This window comes from Melozone crissalis, unplaced genomic scaffold (genome assembly GCF_028551555.1).
Source record: "Melozone crissalis strain CALT ecotype California unplaced genomic scaffold, PUWL_Pcris_2 ptg000016l_1, whole genome shotgun sequence".
Classification (NCBI taxonomy): domain Eukaryota; kingdom Metazoa; phylum Chordata; class Aves; order Passeriformes; family Passerellidae; genus Melozone; species Melozone crissalis.
The window spans coordinates 4,468,343-4,493,946 of NW_026535794.1; the positions used below are offsets into that span (position 1 = coordinate 4,468,343).

The 25,604-nt window shown below is 42.6% G+C and overlaps 1 protein-coding gene across 2 annotated transcripts in view; it reads left to right on the forward strand.

Annotated features, from left to right (window-relative positions):
- The window catches only part of CRHR2 (corticotropin releasing hormone receptor 2), a 157,418-nt gene extending 132,042 nt beyond the window's left edge, over positions 1–25,376 (forward strand). For both annotated transcript variants that reach the window (XM_054274041.1, XM_054274040.1), the window contains 4 exons: positions 4,925–5,010; positions 8,153–8,288; positions 10,734–10,775; positions 23,639–25,376. In XM_054274041.1, coding sequence (XP_054130016.1) covers positions 4,925–5,010; positions 8,153–8,288; positions 10,734–10,775; positions 23,639–23,779 — 405 coding nt within the window. In that variant the 3' untranslated portion in view covers positions 23,780–25,376. The remainder of the gene's footprint in view (positions 1–4,924; positions 5,011–8,152; positions 8,289–10,733; positions 10,776–23,638) is intronic.
- Positions 25,377–25,604: the final 228 nt, after the last annotated feature.

Here is a 25,604-nt window from a genome sequence, read left to right on the forward strand (position 1 = left end):
TCTTGATAAGGGAGATAAATTTCCTCTCAAGTGGAGTTTGCTTTGTATGAGAGAAGAATTCTACCACCAAAATCATTTACTGAAAAGTTTCTTTTGGTTCAGAAGAGTTTCTGGGCTCGTGTGTTCAGGTTATGATAGAACAGTGCCAAAACAGATGGCTCAAATACTTTCTGAATCACTGGCTTGTAACTCCATTTTGGGGGTCTGAATTTTCATCCCAATTTAGAAATGGAAAGACTAAACTTCTGGCAAGAAATGAAAACTTTTTTCTTTCCCATCTGTACTTGGAGAGGGTCAATAACAATATTCTTAGCATGGCATAAATAAAGGAGAAGAAGAAACAAGCCATTTTATTCTATCTTCAAGACTTTGCCTTTGGTTTCATTTTTCTACCAGTAAATGTCAAGGTAAAAATCCTTAGTTATGTTTTCCATTAGGAAGCAGAAAACATGGATAAACAGAAATGAATGAAAATAGAAAATGAGCCTAAAGAGAAATAAAAAGGATGCACTGCCTTTTATCATTACCTCTCTTAAATGACCTTTCCTGGGTCTCAATTGATGGAACTGATGTGTGGGTTTTGTTAGAGCTGCCCAGCCCTGAGGAATTAATGTGTTGACACAGAGCTCTGATAATAACAAAGAAGCCCTTGACAAATAATTGTGTACTTTGGTTAATACAGCACTTAGGCTCTTTCCTAGGAAAACTCACTTTGCAGTGGGGTGAGATCCTTCTCCCTCTAAAACACTGTGATCTGCCTGAGGCACAAAGAGCAGAGCCTTCATCTGCTCTGCTGCAAATCAGGCTCAGTCTGGTAGCCACTAGAGCTGGATGGATTCTCTGCAGCTGAGAAAACAGCTCCATTTTCATCTCCCAGCCTTCAGCCCTTGCAGGCTGTGTGCTGCAGCCTCTTCCCTGCTTTGTCCCCAGCTCATGTCCCCTCTCCTGAGCAAACTGCCCCCATCATCCCCAGGAGCTTGGCCCAGCAAGGACAAACAGACAGTTAAAACCCCATCTGATTATGCGCTGAAAATTGATCTTCAGATCAGTTCAGAAGGAGTTAAAACAGTTAAAATAGTTTCTTCAGACCTGAGTGCTGCTAAAAGACCCTACTGAGCCAGTTTCTTTCTGAAATGGAGTTCAGAGTGCCTTTCTGAAAAGGCATCAGAGTGAGTTGTTGGTGGGTTTTTTATTTATTTTTTTTTAAGAAATCATTAAAAGTAAACACACTGAAATGTGCTTCTAGAAGGGAAAACCAAAAATAAGTATTTTGCTGTGACCACATCTTCATCTTTTCCCTTGGATCTTTTGCTTGCTAAGATCTGCATTGTAGGGGTTACCCTATCCAAGTCTTAAAGATCTCTCAGAGAAACCTTAATAGAGACAAAATGTTGGTGCCTCCAAACATTTTTAAGCTTGTAATATCACAGAACCTCATTGACACAGCCCCATTCACTTCATTGAAGCTCACCTGAAGATCAGTGGAAGATTTGTGTGGGCAGCTGCTTCAAGTCCAAACACTATTAGTCCAAAACCACTCATTTAAAATATGTCACGTGAACTACTGTTGAAAAGTCTCCATTTCTTTGCAGTGAGTACAAATAGATCTTGGGATAACCAACTGCTTAATCGTACAAGCAATGATGCCAGCCAAACTCAGTTCTGTATGCTCTTGCTCTTCTAATCCTCACTCTGGGGTGGAATTGAGTTATAGCCAAGGCCAAGTCACTTGGCTTTTTTCTCCTAGGTACTAAGTCCAGAATGGGGAAGAATCAGTTATTCCTTTTCCTGGAGAAACTGTGGGATGAAGCCAGCAGCAGGAGCTGTGTGTGGAACAGCTTCACCCCTGTCCTGTCCTGCTGGGCAGAGAAACTCAGGAGAAAGTGGAAAACTGTAGGGAGATAGAATATAAGAAAATAAAGATAGTGTAGAAAGTAATGTTATCCCTAAGGAGCTGCAGCTGAGCCAATTATCAAAGATTAGGAACAGGCCTGACTGTAACAGGCCACAGCTGTAAGCAATGCGAAGATGCTATAAAGAGTGGGGTGGCCAATTGAGAAGGGAACTGGAGTCAGGTGGCTGCTTTGTGAAGAAGAAAGAGTCAGTGCTCTGAGGAGATGCCCACGAGGAACACCAAGAAGGTGTGGAACTTTTGTGATAAGGAGACAACAGTATGGAACCTCTGCAGTAAGATGGCAACAGAAAACCAAGCCTTGAAGGAGCTTCACACATTCTAAAGGATATTCTAAAGCCAAAAGGAGTCGAGAATTGTTTTTCTAAGCTCCCTTTATGCACTGAAAAGGCCAGAGGATTCTCCTGACTCAGTGGTCCCATGCATCCAAGCCATCACCTCTTGGGCACACACACAAAATCCATTTTTCCAGCACCTTCCCTCCGGCTCAGGATATTCTCCTTCCATCTGTCCCATTCACTAGCCTTTAAAAAAATCCCAATTCTCTGGTTTGTAGGTAAAGGCAGACTGGTAAAAGACTACAACAATGATGGAAGAAGCAGAGTGGAAGTCACTCTGAAGTTCAGATGAGATTACTCAGGAGGAGGATTCAGTTTGAGTGGCCAATGCTGCTGTTACCTTCTCCTAGAAAATGGACTTAGAAATTATGTCCTGGCAGGGTTTATCAGACACCTGGGCAGTTTTTTAAAAGTCAGTGTGACAGTGTTCACAGGGGTCTTAGGATGAGGGAGAGATTAGGATCTGACTCCATGTTTCAGAAGGCTGATTTATTATTTTATGGTATATATTACATTAAAACTATACTAGAAGAATAGGAGAAAGAATTTCATCAGAAGGCTAAGAATAGAATAGGAAAGAATGATAACAAAGGCAGCTGTCCCAGACTCTGTCCCAGCCAGCTGACTGTGATTGGCCATTAATTAGAAACAACCACATGAGACCAATCACAGATGTACCTGTTGCATTCCACAGCAGCAGATAATCAATGTTTACATTTTGTTCCTGAGGCTTCCTAGCTTCTCAGGAGAAAAAATCCTAAGGGAAGGATTTTTCATAAAAGATGTCTGTGACTGCACTGAGGAATCTGCCTTCCTGGAGAGAGGTGAGGTCTCTCACCAGCTTTGTGTCACATGTGCCAGTGCCACTCACAGAGTTCAGGGGTGCCTCAGGTGCTGCTCTGGGCTTGGGCAGCTGAACTGGGAGAATTAAAACCAGACTTCTATAGAATGAGAGTTTTTCTGGTGAAAGAACTCCCAGCATTTTCAGCTAGCAATTCTTCTGGACTGATGAATCACGCCACTGCAAATGAATTTCACAAAAGGCCAGAATCCCTCATTTTCTGATACAGGCTGTGGCAATTTGAATTTCCAGTTCAGATGGCAGGATGCTGTCACATTGAAGCAGAGCTCTTGAAACTTGAAATGACTTCTTCAGCCCAGTTCATCACTATAATGCCTTGTGATCAGTCCCACTGATATTTGGAATTTTCTCTTACCTTGGAGTCTGTAATTCAGTCTGGCACTTTCCATTACAATTGCAAAACTGGCACATTTTGGATTGGTGCCTTCTTTGCATCCTTGGTAGAAATAACCCAAGCATGGGTCTGAGCTGATAGAGAGCCTCAAGATTCAGCAACAGAATTGCAGAGAGGGAAGTTTTCATTCTGTGGGTGAAGATCACCCCCATTCACCTCCTGTTGAGAAGAGTCTGCCTGAACATCTCTCTATGTTACTGAGGAACAGGGCAGGAACCCGTGTGAGGAGTTTAACATTCAACTCAAACCACAGATATGGAGCTGCTTTTGTCTCTGATAAATAAAGCATGAACCAGTATCAAGCTCTTAATATGAAAAAAAACAAATCTGAGAAGAGCAAACAGACAGGCTGCAGTGCTTTGTTTACTTCTTGTACTCCCCAGGGCCCTGCTCTGCTGAGGAAATAATTTCCAACAACGCTATGTTAACTCCTAGAACAGCATTTTTGTATCTCACATAGGGTGTTTACACAATTCCCAGTGCTGCCAGTCTCCCAGAGTCTGCTCAGGTGTTTTATTGCTCCATTTGTTCTGAGCCATGGAGCAGGAGCCACCAGGAGTGCTCTGATGGATGCCAAGATATGTAAACATTGAAATATATCCCATAGCACAGGGGAAAAGGAGCATATTTTGAGAACACCTTTCAGTTGGCAGCTCTGATGGGGTGTTTGTGAATATTCAGGTGTCAGTCACAGAATTGTTCCATTCAGGGGCTGAAAAATGCCAGGGATTGTGTGTGAGGTAAATATTTTGCCCTGGGGTTGTGTGTGAGGTAAATATTTTCTCTCAAGCTGTGCTGGGACCTCAGCAGTTGTGTAGTTCCGACAACTTTGGGACATGCCCATGTCTTGTAAGCTGCCCTGCTTTATGCTCTGAAAGCACCTCCAAACGTGCTCCTAAGAGCCAAATCCTTCCACTAATCACAGCCTAAAATCAATCTTCTCTTCAGTTTGTTGCGTTTTTTAATCTCCTGTTTGTGCTATGCAAGAAAGTTGCCAGCAGATGCTACAACAGTAATTAGAGCAAATATCAATTCTCAGTGGTGAGGCTGCAGCACAAATAATAATTAGCCGGCTCAGCAGATTGAAAAGGAGAGTGGCAAATCCATCAATCCCACCTTTAGTTCCTGATTGCACCCAGAAAAGGAGAAAAGGCAGTAAAAATAAACTCCTTCTTAGGGCAATAATGATGTACTCCGTTTTCCCTGCTGTTTTGGAAGCATTAAGAGTGTTGGATGTTTGCTGTATAATCTGGTGTTTCTAGTAAACTTCTGAGTCTGTTGCAATCAGTGGTAAAGCCAAAAGGCTGTTTTCAGTCAGATTGAAACTATAAAATGTGCTTTTTAAGGTGTATCATATCCTGCAAGCAATTCTTTTACTGATTGGTTGCACTTTTTCCTCTCTCTCCCTTCTTTTCCAGATCAATTTTGTATTTCTATTTAACATAGTTAGGATTTTAATGACAAAGCTGAGAGCTTCAACCACTTCAGAAACAATCCAGTACAGGTAAGTCAGCTTGTGATTTCTGGTGCTAACAAAGCTCTGCCTTGACTGTCCTGTCCTTGCCCCATCTTTCCCTTTCCAGGTGCCACTGTTGATGGAACACATAAATCAGGCCCACAGTATTTGTCTGTGCAGGCTCTTCAGGAAAGCCTCCCTGCATTTTTCTGTCCACTCCATTTCACTTCAGGCCCCAACACACACAGAAGCCCCTCCTTTCCATGAAATCTGAAGGATTTGGTCTCATGTGAGGACAGATTTACCCATTTCTGTGTGTACACAAGTGTTTATGGAGTAAGTGCTGCATCCAGCTCTGGGCTGCCCAGCACAGGAAGGACCTGGAGCTGCTGGAGCCAGTCCAGAGGAGGCACCAGGATGATCCCAGGGATGGAGCAGTGGGGAGAGGATGGGAGAATTGGGATTGCTGAGCCTGGAAAAGGCTTTGGGGTGATGAATTTTGGCCTGAAGGAGCCTGCAAAAGGATGGGGAGAGACCATGGACAAGGGTCTGGAGTGACAGGACAAGGGGAAATGGCTTCAAACTGACAGAAGGCAGGTTTGGATGGATATTGGGAAGAAATTCTCTCCTGTCAAGGTGGTGGGGCCCTGGCACAGGTGCCCAGAGAAGCTGTGGCTGCCCCTGGATCCCTGGAAGTGCCGAAGGCCAGGTTGGACAGGGCATGGAGCAGCCTGGGATGGTTAAAGGTGTCCCTGCCCATGGCAATGGCTGGAACTGGATGATCTTTAACCTTCCAACCCAAACCATCCTGGGGTTCTGTGAATAATGTATGCATACAGGTATTTAATGCTCCATTTAAAATGTAGGGGAGGGGAATGAGGGGTTGTCGCAGACATCTTTTATGAAAAATCCTTTCCTTAGGATTTTTCCCCCTGAGAAGCTGAGAGGCCTCAGGAACAAAATGTAAACATTGATTATCTGCTGCTGTGGAATGCAACAGGTGCATCTGTGATTGGTCTCATGTGGTTGTTTCTAATTAATGGCCAATCACAGCCCAGCTGGCTTGGATACAGAGCCTGAGCCACAAACCTTTGTTTTCATTCTTTGCTATTCTATTCTTAGCCAGCCTTCTGATGAAATCCTTTCTTCTATTCTTTTAGTATAGTTTTAGTGTAATATATATCATAAAATAATAAATGAAGCCTTCTGAAACATGGAGTCAGATCCTCATCTCTTCCCTCAACCTGAGACCCCTGTGAACACCCTCACAAGGGGTGATTGTGCCCCTTCCTTCCAGCTGCTGCCAGAATTAGAGTAACCACTCAGTGGCTTGTATCACAGAACTGATCCTCAGCTAATCAGTACCTTCATTTGGGTTTGGCTTCTCAGGTAAATGAGTTCCCACACCCAGCAGAACCCCACAAGTGCTGGGATGGCAGGAAGGAAAAGCCAGGAGGGAAGGTTGGCCTGGCCCCTTCAGACACCAGTGTGGGCTTAGATCAGCTTTAACAGCCTAAAAGCAAATTCTCAGACACCAGGAGATGCTGAGTGCCTTCCTCTGTCATCTGCAGCATCTTGGAAGGTATTTGGAGGACTTAGGGACTGTCAGGTCCTTGCAGTAGGAAATGGCACAGGTTTTGTGGAGTGAGATCAGTCACTCTAACTCATTTCTGGGTAAAATGTCAGCATATCAAGCTGAGTTGCATCTTGATGTCCTCAAATCAGGCTGCACTTTGGAGGCAGTTTTGCTGCACTAATGGGCTTTGTTGTTTTGCCTGATTGCTTCCTTTTGCTCCCGTCAGGGTTTTGTTAGTGAAGTTCCTGCAGTGGTCTGTAGTTCAGACCCTTCCCTGCACATTTCCTGAGAAATGAAAGGAATAAAACCCATTTTGCTTGCTCAAACCTCATGCCACAAAACTAAAACTGGCCTGAAAAAGCCCTGATTCAAACCTCAGTACATTTTTATCCCTTCTGCAGCTTGCAGGGAGGCATTAGAGACATGAGAGGGAATTAATCTACAGCAACTGCCATTGTTCCTGAACAGATGACAATGATCTTATCCTTGCAGGCTCTCTGAGGTAGTTGTCTTTTCCAGCCTAAATGGAAACCTTTAGAATTCCAGCAAAGCCTTGATGCTCTAAGGCAGAGCAGTGCAGCCCATTGCTAAGCAGATATTAAATAGTGTGGCAGTGGTACCTTAAGGCTGTCACTTCATCCTGACACTGGTTTTGTGCTCCCCTGCCTGTCTTTATCTACCTCTTATGGTATTATCCAGGAATTTATACAGAATTAGCCAAATTTCAGCCTTTATGTTCATACAATGACAAGCTGCTCTCAGCTGACACCCCAAGACACTGTTACAGCCCCAATAATAGGGATTATCCCCTAGTAATTCTATTAATCATTGATGATTATTGATGATAAATCTTTCACCACCTGCTTTGTGATTTGTGGTTCCTAAGACAGCCCCAAGGAGCTGTTGGGTGTTGCAGAAAGTGTTTACCATCAAATGATGGGCCCAGAGCAGGTCTCAGCTGATCTGGGCACTGATCACATCCCCCTGAGGTATCAGAAATCACTCAGCAAACCTGCAGAGGATCCCAAGGCTTTGAGCCTCACTGGTAGGAGAGAAAAGGAAGAAGAAGGTGAAAGAGGGATAAAAATAAGGTTCCCATTCACCCCCTTGAGTTCAGAGTGTGGGGGAAGCCACAAAGGGAGGGTGGCACTCCTTCCATGTTCCTCCTTTCCATGGTTGTTTTTCCCTGTGTTCATGTGGTATTTTCAGGGTCCCCTGTCGTGGGGAGGAATGATGAATCTGACTCCATCTTCTTAAAAGGATTATATTATATTATATTATATTATATTATATTATATTATATTATATTATATTTACAGAAAGCTAAAAGATAATAATTAAAATTGTAACTCCTTCCACAGTCCTGACACAGCCTGACTGTGATTGTCATTAAGTTAAAACAATTCACATGAAACCAATCAAACAACCACCTGTTGGTAAACAATGTCCAAACCACATTCCAAAACAGCAAAACACAGGAGAAGCAAATGAGATAATATTGTTTTCCTTTTCTCTGAGGCTTCTCAGCTTCCCAGGAGAAGAATCCCAGGCAAAGAGGATTTTTCAGAAAATGTGACAGTGACAGTTCATTTGTTTTCTGTTCCCTGCCCACAGAAAGGCAGTCAAGGCCACGTTGGTTCTCCTGCCCCTGCTTGGCATCACCTACATGCTTTTCTTTGTGAACCCTGGTGAGGATGACATTTCCCAGATTGTTTTCATCTATTTCAATTCCTTCCTTCAGTCTTTTCAGGTAAGAGAGCAGGCGTACAGCCCTATCATCTGAAAATTCTATCCTCCATACAGCTCTGTTCTTGCTGCTTTTCAGCCATGAAACTTCAGGCAATGAAGTCTGTGATAGAAATTATAGTTGTGAATTGTTGGGAAGAATGAAGGTTTGACAAGAAAGTCTCACAGATATGTGTGCTTGGCAGAAAGGTTTTTGAATGTAGAATCTGAAGAAGGAATAGAAATGAAAGCAGGTTTTGATACAGAAGAATTGTTGAGCCAGTCTCAGTGGATAACTAAGGCAAAGGGTGTGTTAGTTACAAGGGGTTTTTATGGCTTAGAGTACAGAATAAACTCACCCCAAACAAGATGTTTTTACCAAGCAGAAAGATAGCACAGGCAAACAAATCTGCCAATGTTGCAAGTAGAAAAAAGGTCTCAGAATTTTCCACTGCAAGAAAGCTGAAAAACAACTTCTAGCTTAAACTGTAATGTACTAACTTTTTGTGATTGGAGAATTGTAGCATGAATATGGTAATTACAGTAGTTATGATAGGCTATAGGTAAAAGTTAATGTATAGATTGGTTCTTCTGTATTAAGATGCTCAGTAAAGGAAAGTATAGAATGCATTGTAACCAAAGCCAAAGGGTCTCCAGGGCTGCCTGCAGCTGGAGCTGACAGCTGTGGGCACAGCTCTGTCACCCACGACCCTGGGCTGCTGTAACATCTTGGATGGAATAAACTGCATTTGGAAGAGTTGCCTGGAGTCCTGCATCCCTCAGCAAATAGCTCAGCTTAGTCCACGCATGAATAACAGGTGTACAAGAGTGTCACGTGGGGTGGGAAATCCTCTCAGGTGTGCACTGGAGGGATTCATCTCCCTTTACTCAGCTCTGAGTTCAGCTCCTCACATCAAATCAGCAGAGAGAGAGAAGTTGTTTCATCCACCTGCCTGAGGGAGGATGAGGGGTTCCCCTCCAGAGGTGCCTCTCTCTTCCCAGAGCTCACAGTGGGCTCAGACTTGGACTCAGTGTTGCTAAACCAAAGGGAAACAGCTCCTGCCTGTTGCACTTGCTGCTCTGTTTGGGTTCTAAGAGTCTCCAGACAAGTTTTTGTTTATTTAATCCATCAGTGTCACCTTTAGTTCTTCATTGCACCCAGAAAAGGAGAAAAGGGAGTAAAAAGAAGCTCCTTGTTAGGTAATAATGATGTGCTGTTCTGTGCCGCCAACAGCCCAATTTTTTAATTAATATTAGAAGTTATGTAATGTGGTGATTTTTAAAGGGATGTTGGGATTTTATTCTAACTATTTTCTCTCATTCAGAAAAAAAAGGTGTGGTAAGGATAAGTTTAGAACCAATTGGTTAAAAAGAAAGGAAGACAACAAAACATTAACCAACTGCTTTCAGAGAAATTCCTGATATTTCTTAATATTCAAAGATCATTCATGTTTCAAGGGATGGATCACTGAACAAACTTTTGGTAGGAATTTCTCTGGGGGGAAAGGGACAGTGTTCCAGACACACTTGAGCTGTGTTGCCCAGCCTGCCCTGAGCCATCAGCCCCATCTCCTCCCTCCCCTGGATGACCTGGAGCTCTGGCAGGGTGGAAAAGGCAGAATGGAAAGGATGGAAATTGGAATGTGAGCAATTGCCCCAGCTCTGTGAATCTGACACAAACCCAAAAGCAGCTGAACACTCTGAAGGCTCTTTAGCCACCCCTTTCTGCCCAGGTGTGTCCTGCAGCTTCACCTCCTGAACTAGGGTGGGAATTTGTTTGACATTGATGTTTTTACCTCCTGGTGCAGGAATAAGTGCTCTGATACCCAGGATATCAATTCAAACATACAGCTGCAAAACTAGGGTTGGGTTACTGTTGTTCCTGATTGCATCCCACCACAAATCACAGCTGAATATCCAAAATAAAAAATATCCCTTTTAACCTGTCAAGAAAGCTTAGCCTTTACCTGCAAAGTAATTCCATGTTTTTCATTCCCTAAAATTGATTGTATTTTTTATCTGCTGTTGCTCAGTGTCTCAAAGAAATGCTGCATTGCTCATTAGTTCTATGAAGACGTGTATAAGAAAGAAAGCACAGGGAGTCTCTGGTGACTGATTAATGTCTCTGATGGTTAATGGTGATAATAATTACAGCCCTGAAACCAAGATGGGCAGAATTCCACTCTCAGGAATTCCAACCTTTGCAGTCACTGCTGTCAGCAGATTGCCCAGAGCCTTTCAGCTCAGGTGAATTTAAGCAATCTGATGATGCACTTGCCCTCTTGGGACCCTCTGAAGCCATTTAACACCCCCTGTGAGTGCCTGGGGTGTCCCCCCAGAGCTGTCAGCCATGGGGCAGCCCCTCTGGATGCTGGAGAGATGTTTTCGCCCAGCTGCTGGGACAATCCCCTCTGTCAGTGACAGTGTTGAAATGTTCACCTAATAATTGCCTGCTTTCTTTTCTTTCCAGGGTTTCTTTGTGTCAGTATTTTACTGCTTCTTGAATGGTGAGGTAAGTGATTCACCCCTGGGAGATGGAATTTGTTTGTTTGGGGGCCTGATTACAGAGACCTGAGATGCTTTTACAGTGGGTTCCAGTCCCATCAATCTCTTGTAGAAGGCTCCTAATCTGCACCTGAATTTCCCAGCCTTTGTCCTCAAAACTTTATCAATTTCAGACTATTGCCTGTGAGATCAGGGCAGAGGGAAAGAAGTTTTGGCAGATTATACATTTTCTGTTCTTCATCTTAAGACTTCTTTGAAGTTACTCATTAATTAAAAATATTATTTCTGGGCATAGCTAATTACTTCTGAGCTGGACTCTGGTTAAGGATATGCTGCAGGTGACCCATTTTTATAGTGCCATGCTGGGCTGAGTGAGTTTGTCCATGTGGGTCACCGTCTCTGAGTGATCAGTGCCTGTTGCATTCAGAAAAGAGAGTTGAAAACAAATTAAATCAGAATTAATATGAAGTACTGCTACTCAAGCAAGAAATGCTTCACTAATACACCTCAGTGTTTGACTTCCACCCCAAAGTGTGAGAGATTTAAATCTTTCCCCTGTTTACATTGTCAATGACTCATTTACCTGCATTAAAATGTGTCATCTTTGTCCAGCTAAAATTTTAGTCTCTGCAGAAATCAATTCCATATTTCATTATTCCTTTTGTATTGGTATAAACTTTGTGCTGCTGCTTAATTTCATTGTGGGCTATGAGAAAGAATGGGCATGGCCTTAAAGCAGCAGTATTTTATTTTAAATATTTTCATTTTACAGATTTATTTTATTTTTATTGTATTTCTTTTGTTCTATTTTACATTAGTTTTCTTTTGTTCTATTTTACATTAGTATCTTTCCCTCTTCCTCATTTATTCTGAGGTGATGCTAAGAAGCAGCTCAGTTTTCTGAATTAAGCACATCCCGCTTTTATATCCTGGCAGCAAGTTTCTCTGTTCTCTTTCCAACTTTCCTTCCATAAATTGTCACCATTCCATTTGCCTCTTAAAAAACAGGGAGTTTAAATCTTTCTCCAAAATACAGGTGCCTGAAAAACTGCATTTACCTCAGGCTGTGTCAGGGGAGGTTTGGGTTGGGTATCAGGGAAAGGTTTTCCCCCAGAGGGTGCTGGGCACTGCCCAGGCTCCCCAGGGAATGGGAACATTCCCAAGGGTGCCAGAGCTCCAGGAGGTTTGGACAACACTCCCAGGGATGCACAGAATTCCCAGAATGACCAGGCTGGAAGAGACCTTCAAGATCATCCAGTCCAACCCAGCCCCAACAGCTCAACTCAACCCTGGCACCCAGTGCCACATCCAGGCTTTGTTAAACACACCCAGGGATGGGGACTGCACCACCTCCCCGGGCAGCCATTGCAGAACTTTATCACTCTTTCTGTGAAAAACTTTTTCCTGATGTCCAACCTGTGGTGGTACCAGTTATGGGTTTCTCTGGGTCTGGATTGAAGGCACTTGAGACAGTAGTTCATGTTCACACTCAGGTGTTTATTATTTCTTATCAGTAAAACAGTCTCACTGCTGTGAGTTCAGCAGCTTTTCATTAGAAGGCACAAAATGGCCAACAATCTCTTGTTCCAAGTCCTTTTAAGACTAAACTATCCCATTAAGAGCTGACACCTGGATTATTTTCCCTTTTAACCCAATCACTGATCCCACAGAGCTGCAATGGGGACTTTTCTGCCCAATTACAAAATGCCACCCAAACCCATGGAGAAGGAGGAAGAAGCAGCATGAAGAAGAAACCCAGGATGACACCCTGTGCCCTCCATCTTGCTGCCATCCACAACACACTAAAAATCCCAGAACCTCAATTTCTCACCAAGTGACACACCTACACTGCTCTCTATAATCTGTTTCACACTTTTTGGATTCTAGTCTATTCTGGAGTATAAGAAACTTTCCCCATGAATGAGGGTCAGAGTCGGTGCTCCCCTGGGGGTCAGGGCACCCCAGAACAGACAGAGAAACATTCCCAGTGTCCTGGGTTTCCACACCAACCTGTATTTCCCTTGGTGCAGCTCGAGGCTGTGTGCTCTGGGTGTGTCAGTGCTGCTGCAGACAGAGCCCAGCCCCAGCTGAGCACTGGCACCTTTCAGGAGCTGCAGAGAGTGATGGGGGCAGCCCTGAGTCTCCTTTTCTCCAGGCTGAGCACCCCCAGCTCCCTCAGGGGTTCCTCTCAGGGTTTGTGTTCCCAGCCCCTCTCCACCCTCGTTGCCACCTGTGGACAAGAACAGTCTGGGATTTTTGGGATGTCTCTGCAGGAGTTGGATTCAATGATTCTTGTGAGTCTCTTCCAGCTTGAGATATTAGTGATCTACTTGTCATATTCATCAGGTCTGCACTGTTCCAGCAGAAGGAGACTCTTCCTGCAAATATCAGGCTTTTTTAGTCTTTTTTCCTTTTTCCACTGGTGTCCCAGTGACCATCAGGGGCTGGAACCCAGGCCATGTGATTTCACAGCCACTCAGGACTTTCTGTGTCACCCCACTTCCATTTTGTGGCACTCAGACTGGTAGCTGTTGGCTGTTCACAGAAGGTTTTCACTCTTCTGGCTATTCTGGCATTCTTTCAGCTCTTTTTACTGGGAGGAATATCCAAACTTCCCCTTCCCTACACCAGTCTGAAGCTGTCTGTCCAAAGCCATGAGCCAACATCCCGTCTCCTGTAGCTTTGATGAGTTCAGACATAATTGAGCCTGTCAAAGGAGGGTGATTCACCTGATGCACTTGTAGGCCTTGAGAGTAATCTGCTGGGAAATCTGGACTGATTCCAGACCTGATTTTCCAGCTGTATCACACTGGGAGCAGGTATTTCTGAGGGAGTCTGTCCAAGGCTGAGACACCCAGCTTGGGATGTTGATTCATTTCCCTAAACTCAGATATCTGGTGCTGCTGGGGAGGCTGCAGAGGATCTGAGGCATCCTCATGGCTCTTACCACCTGATGCAGGATCTGGAGAAGATTGTCATCTATTGTATTTGCAGGGACCTCGTGGCAGGGAGGAATGATGAATCTGACTCCATATTCTCAGAATGCTAATTTATTATTTTATGATAATATATTATATTAAAGAATACCATACTGTACTAAAGAATACAGAAAGGATACTTACAGAATGCTAAAAAGATAATAATGAAAACTTGTGACCCTCTCCAGAGTCCCGACACAGCTTGGCCCTGATTGGCCAAAGAATGAAAACAACTCACAGCAGAATCCAATGAAACAATCACCTGTGAGTAAACAATCTCCAAACACATTCCACATGAAAAAAAAACACAGGAGAAGCAAATGAGATAAGAATTGTTTTCCTTTTCTCTGAGGGTCCTCAGCTTCCCAGGAGAAAAATCCTGGGAGAAGGGATTTTTCAGAGAATATGAATGCCACACTCATCTGACTGGGAAGTGGGAAAGCCAGGTGGGATCTAATGGGGCTTCTCAAATGCTTCTGTGTCAATAATTCAAGCCAGCCAATACAACCTTTCTGCTTTTTGATCTTTTCATCAGCTTGGTTTACAGCAGGCACCTCCATCTGCTCACCTGAGCAGCTCCAGCCTGGATTGGCTCTTGGCTGACTAAACCATAGCAACTCTCTCACTGCTTCTTTGAGGTGAACCATAAGTCCAAACCTCCCAAATATTAAATAGTGTCTATTTTAAAACTGTGAAAAAACTTTGAGCTCATCTTAATGTGCTGTAAGAATGTGGGTTTTTTGAATATCATAAAGCTTTTACAGGATAAAATTTCCCGTTTTGTTCTAGCCTCAGCTTTGCACAGCACTGAAGCAAGCAGCAAACCCAAACCAAAGTGAATTTTCAGAACTTTCTGGGTGTGTAATCTCATTGTCCAGAACACAAATTTGCATTTCACAGTACACTATTTTAAAAGCTGAGCTGCTCCCAGCCAGGCATCCCTATTAGAAGTGGTGATGAAGGCAATGCCGCTCAATCCCCATAAAGTACCAGATTTTGCTCAAAAAAGGTAAAAATAACCAGTGAGCAGCAGCCTGAAAGTTTCATAGAAATCACTGAAGCCTTGTTAGTATCTCTTCAGTGAGCCTGATGTTCCTGGCTCTGGTGGATGGGTTGATAACTTGCTGTCTCAGAACGTTTTAAATAATTCAGGTTTTCCAGTTACAGCAGAGCTGGGTTCCTTAAATGCATGTAAAGGTCTTTATCAGCTTACTCATCCCCCCCAGTGCCAGTCTTGCTCTGAATGATGACACAAGCAAAAAGCCTGGAAAATCCATCAATTTAAGCTTTAATAATGCTGTGATCTCCGCTCCATCTATCCTGTCCCATATTTGATGCACTTCCTGCTGGGCACTTACAAACTGCCAGTAGCTGTCTGTAGTAGAGCTCAAAAATTATGGATTGCCCTCAAAAAAATCCCAGAAGTCCCTTCTTAAGATCTTCAATGTGTGCTTCATGTGTGGGGAGCTTGTCCCTTCACAATTTATGTGTTTTCTTTTTCTGTGGGACTAAAAGCTGCTGGATTTATTGGAAGACAGAGGAAACACCCCTGTGGGTTCCTCAGGTGTGAAAGAATTGCTGTAGGGATGTTCTACTCCCTAGGAAACCACTTTAAAACCCCTGATTTGGGTTTTTTTCCTGAGGCTCAGTGTGTGATTTCACTGAGTTTTCTCATCAGGAAGTATTTTTGAGGAAGAAGGAGAATAATAGGAACTAAAAGAACAGAGGTGATGTTGTTTTCAACATCAGCCACTGAGGGACCCCTGCAAAATTCCTTCCCTGTCAGCCTTTGCACAGTTGTGCTGGATTTTAATGTTCTCAGAATAAGGAGAGGCTACACAATTAACCCCCTTGTGAGGAAAGGAAATTGTGCAATGAATTTACTGCTTGTGTTTTAAAGTGCACGTAGAGATTTTGCAGTGAGATTTAGTAAATGCTGAGAGTATTTCTCAATCTGATGTGAAAATCACTTGGTTTGGGTACAGGGAAAGCATTAATAGCAGTTACTGGAATCTGAGCAAAATGCAGAAATATTACTTAAGGCTGCATTTTGATAGAGCCACAGGAAATGGAAGCATGTGTCCTGACAAACCTGCATGGGTTGAAAAATAAAGTGGAAAATTCTCTTGGCTCTGGTAGCTTTCTGCTGTACCCCCCGTCCAGTCCCCACAATATCTGAGCAGTGCAGTCTGTGGAGCTCCAAAACCTCTGTACAACTAAAACTGGGTTTAAAAATCCAAACTAGCATCTTAAAAACACTCAGGATATGAGAGGCTGTTCCAGAGAAGAGTTTGCCTACAGAGTTGGCAAGGGCTGGACTTGATGATCCTTATGGATCCCTTCCAAGCTGAGATATTTTGGGATTCAGGGATTCTATTCTGGGAAGCTTCTGTCCCTTTGTCAGAGTTCTGTCTGTGAAGTTTGGAAAATGAAACAGCTGAGAGTTTTTCCTCTGTTACTTCCATTGATTTAAACAAACATGCCTCGAGATCTAACCCAAAATGACACCTTGGTAACCCCTGATACCACCACAAAATGTCCTGATTTTCAGTGATTTGGTCTCACAAATGTGGCAGCACTGGAGGGGAAAAGTGAAGCTTTAAAATTCAGCCCATACAAAGAATTTCAAACGGTCTGATTTTATTTCCTTCATTTTTGAGTGGACATTTGACCTGGGCATGCAGCCACCTCCCCTGCCCTCATTTCCACAGAACACAGTGCCACACACAGCTCCTGGACTGTGAGGCTGAAATAATTTCAGGTTTTGTTGGCTGCATGAGAGAGGCTGTCAGGCCCCTCAGCTGAAGATAAAATCAGTAAATCAAAGAACCAATCTGAGATAATCAAATTCAGCCATTCACCACACACTGCCAAGCCCCCACCAAAGCATGTCCCCATCCACAGCTTTTGAACACTTCCAGGATGGGGATTCCACCACTTTGTCACCCCTTTCAATGCCTGACCACCCTTTCAGTGAAGAAATTCCTCCAAATATCCGATCTCAACCTCCCCTGCTGCAATTTGAGGCCGTTTCCTCTTGTCCTGTTGTTTCTGACTTGGGGGCAGAGCCCAAAATCCCCCTGGCTGTCCTCTCCTGTCAGGAGCTGTGCAGAGCCACAAGGTTCCCCCTGAGCCTCCTTTTCTCCAGGCTGAGCCCCTTTCCCAGCTCATTCTCATCACATTTGTGCTCCAGACCCTTCCCCAGCTCTGTTCCCTCTTTCCAAGCCTTTATAGACAAATAATTGCAGTGAATCCGTGAAGGAGAAGCAGTTTAGATTAAAAGTTTGCAGCTTTTTATGTCTTATAGCTTCTGAAAAGGTCTGGAGCTGTTTTAAATTAAGTGTGTGTGCCATGGGTGGGCACAAGGGGCCCTTGGCACTTGACTCATTAATTTGTTTGGAGATTTTATGGGAAAAAAAAGTTACATTTTTTGGACAGAGAGAAACACTAGAGGGCAAAAATATGCAAATTGCATTTAATCGAAATGGAAAAGAGCATCTCTGGACTTCCAAGAAAATTGACAATGAGAGGTTTCTGAGAAGTCGAGGTGTTATGAAAATTGGCATAATGAAAAATCTGTATGCATTTGTGTTGAATGCCACTTCAGAGGAGTGAATGCAGCTTGTGAACTTCTGTTTCAATGACTGCAAAAAAACAAGATGCTCCTCAAAATTTTTCAGTCAACTCGCAGATCACCAGACTGAATTTCATTTCAGGTAACACTGGATTAAAAAAAAAGGGTTTAGAATGGAGATTTTTGGAGCAAAGTTAGATAGACTTTACAAGAGCATGTAGTGACAGGAGAAGGGGGAATGGCTTCAAACTGAAAGAAGGCAGGTTTAGATTGGATATTAGGATGATTGGCTAATTAAGGAAACACCCTTTGGTGAACATCTTATGTGAAAACAACTGTTGAAAACACCAGCTGCAAGATTGTTTTAATTTTTTCTCTCAGCATTCTTAAAACTCCCCAGAAGAATTTCTGGGAAAGTTTTTCTGTTTCTCTCTCTGACCAAATTGTCAGTGTCCACAGGGGAAGATGGGCACAGCACTCCCAGCATTTCTCTTCTCTCTTTGACTCATTCCAGACAAAGTTTCTTTAAAGGAGGATGGATCCTCCATCCAGTTCCCTTACTGGTGTTGTGTCTACCTTTTAGCCAGACTTTAACAGTGATGGTTTGCTCCTGAGATAAATTAAAGTATTTCAGAGGGAGGCAAAGAGTGCATTTAAAGTGTTTCATATTCCAAATAGGGCTGGAATATGAAACACTTTATTTCCTTTTATACACTTTATTTCCTTTCCATTTTATACACCGCTCCTGCTACCTCAGCAGTGATGATGGCAACCAGAGGATAACAGAGGAGTAGCAATCCCTGCTCCAGAGATCACTTCTCCTTGTTACCAGGTGCTTCATGCCATTTCCAGTTACCACCAGATCCTTCAGAGATCCTTGCAAACCTTTCCAGCCATGATGGGAGATCCCAGCACATCCATTCCAGAGCAGGAGCTTGGGAATGGGAATGGGAATTCAGTGATCCTTGCAAACCTTTCCAGACATGATGGGAGAGCCCAGAGCAGGAGCTTGGGAATGGAGGTGACGGTGTTTGAGAGCAACCTACATCTACAAAGGCATGGCGCTTGAGGAGGGGCTGCTTGGGGAAGAGCAAGCTCCACTCTGAAGCTGAATGAAGGGAACAAATCCTGATTAAACAGGGAAGAAAAATATAATAGTGAGGATGTTTAAGCACTGGAAGAGAGGCTCAAGGGTGTTTTGAGATCTCTGTCCTTGTTTGTGCACAAGATTACTTGATAAGATCCTGATACAATTTCAAAACTGGATAAAACCACTGTGCTGCATGTGCTCTGGTCATGGCATAGGACCACAGGCCTTCTGATGTCCCTTCCTACCTTAATTATTCTGTAATTCATGAGTTCTGTGTCCATAATAAGGTGCCTGTCCTTCATTTCTATCCATATCCTGGAGGGATTCATAACCAGCCAGACCTGAGTCTGAAAACATCCTTCTAGAGCCTGAATTCTTAGCTCAGGACTCAGACTCAGTATTACCTGACCAATATCAATAATCATCCATGAATTGACATTTAAAATGCAATTAGCTGGCTTGGAGAGAAAATATCATCAGAGAGGAATAGATCAGATGCCACTGTAAATTATTCTCTCAACAAGGTGCAAGGCAAAGATAAATATGTTTAGTTTCCTTTTTTTCTGTTGACCCTTTAGCCAAGCATCATCTGTCTTTCAAAATCTATTAAGCTCAAAGTGGCTTGCTTTGATCTGATCATCTTGGGAGGCTGTTCATTAGAGCTGCCAGCTCTGAGTCAGCCCTGAGATGGTTTCTCATCCCCTGCCCATCAGCCCAGGCAGGCTCCACATTATTCATCCCAAGCCCAAAGGATGTGTGTTAAGCATTGCTTAAAATCTCTCAATAAATACAAACATGGAGGTGGACTGGAGGGCTAAAGTTTAATCCCCTTTGCCCTGAGGGTCCTTCCCATCCCATTTTCCTCCTCATTACACCACTGCAGATGTGAGGGTGACTCCAGAGCACCCCACAACAAAACCAGAGGGATTGGGGTGGGCTGGGTGCACCCCTGGCCTCCCTCTGCTGTGGGCAGTCGTGGTCCTTTGTGGCCCAGAAGAAAGGAGCAGCATTTGTTTCCTTGTGTGACAAATGTGTGACAAATCTGTATGGCTAGTCAGAATTATTGCAGCTTCTTGAACTGTTATTTATGATACCAAAATTGCACTGCTGTGGCCTTACAAATAAACTTTGACATCCCAGGCTGGCAGGTGCTGTGAAAATATCCCCAGATTGTAAAGAATTGCTGCCAAAGACCCTCAGGAAAAAAAAAATAAAAAAGGGGATTGCAGACCAATCCAATTAAGCAGGATAATTTTTTAGGCAGAAAAAAACTCCGTAACAAAGTTATATAAATAGTGGTGTGAGGTAGGGTACCAGTTGAAACAAAACCCAACATTGTCCCCAAGCTTTGTTTTTGTTTCCTTTGAGCCTTGCAGGTTGTTTTGACTACATTCCTTCCTGACCTCAGGAGGATTCAATCCTGATAATGGCATCTTCATGGGGGTGTTCAGTTCAATATTTTGTGTGATGGTAACATGAGCACCCTTGGCCTGAGGGGCTGGGCCTGTGGGAGCCTTGCACAGGTGCAGTTGCTCAGTGATGAATTTGATTTATAAAACATGGACAGTAAAGACAATCCTGTCTCTCTGGGAGCATCAGAACTCCTCACCTGGAGATCCAGGGGTGTCAGCCAGGGGTCTCTGTGCTGAGGCCACTCTGCTTCTTTGCTTGAAATCATTCTGTGCTTAATCCTTCCAAGGATCTGGAGAGGTTTGACCAACACAACATTTGCTATTAAACACAGCATTTGCCATCCCTCCTCCCTGAGGAACTCTCAGAGACATATTTTCTGAAAAATCCTTTCGCCAGGACTTTTTCTCCTGAGAAGCTGAGAGGCCTCAGAAACAAAATGTAAACATTGATTATCTGCTGCTGTGGAATGTGGCAGGTGCATCTTTGATTGGTCTCATGCGGTTGTTTTTAATTAATGGCCAATCACAGGTCCAGCTCTGTCAGGACTCTGAGCAGTCACAAGATTTTAATATCATTCTTTTCTTTGCTAGCCTTCTGATGTCTCCTTTCTCTTTCTTTAGTGTAGTTTTAATATATAATTTTATTTTAATATAATATATATCATAAAATAATAAATCAGCCTTCTGAAACATGGAATCAAGATTTTATCTCTTCCCTCGTCCTGGGGACCCTGCAAACACCAGCACAAGGAACACCCTGAACATTTGGAAAACTTTCAAAGTACTATTTGAGGCATCACCTTACATTCATTTAAGTTCTGTTAAGTAATGGATGGGATTTTCCCACGCCTCAAATCTTAAACACCTAATCCATGCACATAACCAGCTGAGCTTCTCATCTTCAGCTTCATTTATGGGCAGTGATTCACACAAATAAGGGCAGATTTCAACTGACCTATTTTAATTGTTTCTTTTTGATGAGGTGTTGTCAATACCTTAGGCCTTACTAAGTCTCTACAGGGACAGGCCAGGACTTCAAAAATCTCATGAAAATTAATTTCACTGCAGAGTCAGGCACAGTGAGACCAGTGCCGTGAAATTTAAAGATCCATTTTGCTGGTCTGGACGTTGCTTGAAAGTCCCTCTTGTTCATCTGTAGCTTGCAGAAAGATCCATTCAAAATTCATCACAATTCCTTCCACAACTTGCAGAAATAAAGTCCAAAGTTATTCTCCAGTCACTTCCAACTGCAGCACAAGGATCTGAAACACAGAAAAAAGGTGCTTAAATGTAGTTGGAAATTGTTGAATTCATCACTGCAACCTGTTTTCAGAGAAAAAAAAATCAGTCTTTTTTAAAGCCCTTCAAGATCTGTGTAAACCTTACTCATTTAATTAATTGGCCTTCTTATCAGGATTTCTGGGAATAAAGAGTGGCATTTGAGCAGAGCAAGAACTTAATCAGTCACAGACTAAAGAACACCATGAATATACAGATGAGATGTGAGGAAGAAATTGTTCCCTGTGAGGGTGGGTACCTGGCACAGGGTGCCCAGAGAAGCTGTGGCTGCCCCTGGTTTCCTGCAAGTGTCCAAGGCCAGGCTGGGCAGGGCTTGGAGCAACCTGGGATAATGGAAGGAGTGGAATGAAATTATTTTTAAGGTCCCTTCCAACCCAAATCATTCTGGTATTCTGTGACTTTTCTACAGACAGAGAGTGTTGATATAGATATAGATATATAGATACAGATTTTTTGTGTGTTAATGTTGGGATTAAATGTGTGAGACAGTATTTTTTGTTTGGATTTATTAGTTTTATTTATATTATAGTTTTATAAGCTGTGAGTTCTATAGCACTAATTAATTAAAAATGGCGTTGCATCTTTTTTAATAACTTTTTAAAGATAAATTGTTTAGGAAATAATATTTAAATTATTTTTATTTTTAACCTAATAATTCATTACTCATGGTTTGTAATGGGGAATTTTTTATTTAATTATATAATACTACTTAAACTCATAAACAATAAGGTGAAGAAGAAGGATTATAGTTTCTGTTTTAAAACTTTTATTTTGTTTTATATATATATTATCATATTTTAAAATTTTAAACTTTAAGTTTTTTATTATGTCATATTATATACTTTTATTTAAACTGTACACTTATAATTTTAGTTTTATTATGTAATTTTGGAAATTTTCTCAACGGCTTTAGGTTAAATGTAGTGTTCTTTTGGGGGTTAGTGTTTGTAAGTACAGAAAAGTTAAAATTTTCAGCAGTTAGGGTTCTAACAAGAGAGGACCTGTTGTCCTTCTGGCCCTCACTTGTTGACACTTCCAGGTGAGGGATGTCCCCTGGGGACAGAGGGTGGTGACATCCCAATAGCCTTAATTCCAGCTTCCATTGCTGTGGCAGCTCATTTATTCCTACTCTTCTTACCAGACACCTACAGAACTATTATATTTTAGTATATTATTATATATAAAAAATTATATCTATATATATATCTATATATGCAGATATATCTATATATATATCTATCTATCTCTATATCTATATTAAATATATACTATTAGATATATTTATTATATAGTAAATAATATAGAATATATATTATATTTTTGTATTTATATCTATATTATATATGTTTTATATTTTAGTATATTTTAGTATTATTGCATCCAAAAGCCCCAGGTGAATCATCCCCTTTGTTCTGTGTAAGTGGATGAAAACTTCTTCCGCTCTCCTAATGATACATGACATTTCTTCCAAAATCTGATTTTTCATGTTACTCAAGGCTCTTTTCTCAGCTCATTTCTAGTTGAAATGCAGTTTCTTTCAGTTTCTTGCAAATGCAATTTCTTGCATTTTATGGCTGCAAGAAATTAGCCAGCAGCCAGTGTCTAGCACAGGTAATAAAGCACAAAGTTGATGTCTGTTTTGTCAACAGAAAACCTTCTCTAAATGTTTTCATCCTTCTCTCCATCTCTTTCATTTATTTTGTTATTCTTCTGTGGAGGAGGGGGAAAAGAGGTTTTTAACAGTATTTTTTATTTAATAAGATGTAAAAGTTTGACAAGTGCCCTGGTTAGGTGATCCAGTCAGAAGAGAAAAACTCACCCACTGATTTCCTTTCATCCCATTATCCAAATCCTTTTTCTTGACTCTTCCAAAGCAGTGCCCACACTCTGTAGGCACAAATAATGTTGGCAAATCTGATCTGAGCACAGCTCAGAAACTGGGATTTTTGACTTTACACAGCAGAAGGAGCTGAAAAGGATAATTCTGAAAAAGGACCTGCTTGCAAGAAAAAGACAGACCAAGGGTCAACACAGGCACGCAGCTCTGTGCTCAGAGCAGGGGAAATTTTGGTCCTCTCAAGCAACTAAAGTTTCACAGAGGTGAGGCTGATAATTTGTGTTCCCAGGGCTCCTTGTGGAGCTCTAACCACTGATGACAGCCCAGAGCATCCCTGGGCAATTTCAGATCATAAATGTGCTAATGCTGACTCTGGGACATGGTCTTGGCTCTAGAAATGCTTAATAAATAGAGGAGACTGCTCTTACAGAGATTAACAGCCATGTTTGATAGTTGATATTTTGCATTCTCTTTTTCTTTTACTCTTCCACTGTACTATAGCTTTTTTTTGGTTTTTTGTGCCCTGTGTTGCTCCCCAGGTGTGTTCTGCTGCCAGGAAGAGGTGGCACCGCTGGCAGGACCACCACTCGCTGCGGGTGAAATAACGGGTGCATAATTCTGAAATTCTGAAATTAAACCTGAAATTGTGCCTTGACCTTGTCCCCTGTGTTCCCCCCCAGGTCCGTTCTGCTGCCAGGAAGAGGTGGCACCGCTGGCAGGACCACCACTCGCTGCGGGTGCGCGTGGCGCGGGCCATGTCCATCCCCACGTCGCCCACGCGCATCAGCTTCCACAGCATCAAACAGACCGCGGCCGTCTGACCTCCCACCACCACCACCACCACCACCCCGTGGCCTTCAGAGCTCTCCTGTCTCCACCCCAGAGCCCTTCCTGCAAACTAAACTCTGCTCCTTTGGCCCCACTGATCTCTTTCCAGTGAGGGGCCCGTCCTGTTTCGTCCGCGATGCTGCTTGGAGGCAACCAGGGAAAAGCCTCTTGGAGTTGGTGGTGGTAAAACAGATTCAAAGAAGGAACAGGTTCGACCCTGACTGCATCCTGTGGAAGTTCACAATGCAAAGTCTAGAACAGCACACTGGCAGGAATAATCAAATTTTTTTTCACCTTCCTTTCATTTTTTTTGGTTTTATTCCCCCTTTCGTATTGCGGTGAACAAACTGTTTTGAACACACTGCCCGTCTCACCCTGTACATTGGTTCCCAATGATTTCAACAGTTTTGGTGTATAATAGCCCATCCCTTTCTTGTTTTCTTTGTAAAAAAGTTTCTTCTGTGCAAAACTGTCATTTGAGGACTTGTGGCAGCAAGAAAAAGAGCGTCTGAAAGGTGAAAAGTTGTGAAAAGCCTGAATTTATCTGCCTTCCCCATTTCTCTCTTGGAGACAGACTGGGAATTGTCAGGGCATCGCTGGACTGTTCCACACAGGGCACTTTGCCTGGTGAGCACCATGCCCTGCTCTCACACAGATTTTCAAAGGACAGGAGTAGCTCTAAGTAGCTCTACAAAATACTCTCATTCCTCTTAGCCCCACGCTTCCAAGCACAGCATAAGTGGAAAGCCTTTGGAAAGTGGTTTTTTTTCAGCTCAGAGCATTAGGGTGGGGAAGGACAGCTCTTCTGGGTTTAAAAAAACACAAAAGGGAAGCACTGTAAAGATAATAAGGATGAGAAGAGGATGTTTGTGTTCCGAGGATAATGCTATGTGCTGCACAAAGGTATCTATTGAGCATTTTGAACTAGAGCAGTTGTATCTACCAGGCTTTTTATGTGATGTTCAAGAAAACTGTATGTTTTCAATAATAAACACTACTCTGGGTTGGTTTCAATAAAACCAGGCATCATTCTCTTTAACTCTGGAAAGGAAGAGGACATCTGTCTTGAGAGCGGTTTTGCAGCTAAAATCAGGGAAGGAAATCCTGTTTGATACAGTGAGCCAAGAAGAAGAACAACCTCTTGATAAAATCCTGACATGGGGGCATTTAAATGCAAGAAGAATTGCCTCCCTTCTCAGCTCGTGGTTTTGTACTGGATCCCTGTCCCTCTGCACTCTCTCCACTGGGCTTTGCCACAGCAGTAAGAAAAATGTTGTGTTATACATTCTCCATCACCTGCATCTCAACAGAGCTGGAGTAATTCACTGTTTCCACTTTTATCAAGCTTACTCTGAATTTTCTTCAGATGTTTTATAGGACTTTTCAGCACGAGCTTGATTTAAACCTCCAGATTTATGTTGCTCTAGTTTTCAGGGGCTGGAAAATCTCTTGGAAAACATTGTTATAAATCCCCTGCTTACGGGGGGTTGGGGAGGGAGGGGGTTGTCTGTCCGATCAGCTCAGTCATACTCAACTTTGAGCTTGCTGGCAATGAACAGCAAATTTAAATAAACAACATTTTGTAACTTTTCCCTCTCCTAACTCATTTGGATTCATGTGCTTCAAAGAGATAACAGAGGGAAGGAGGGAAGAGGGAAGGAGATTTGAGTGCCTGATGAGAGAGGACCTGTTGCATTTTCTGAGACCTCCTGATGAAAGGAGGAATGTTGAATCTGACTCCGTGTTCTTAGAAGGCTAACTTATTATTTTATGATCTATATTATATAAAAGAATACTAAATTATATATTATACTAAAG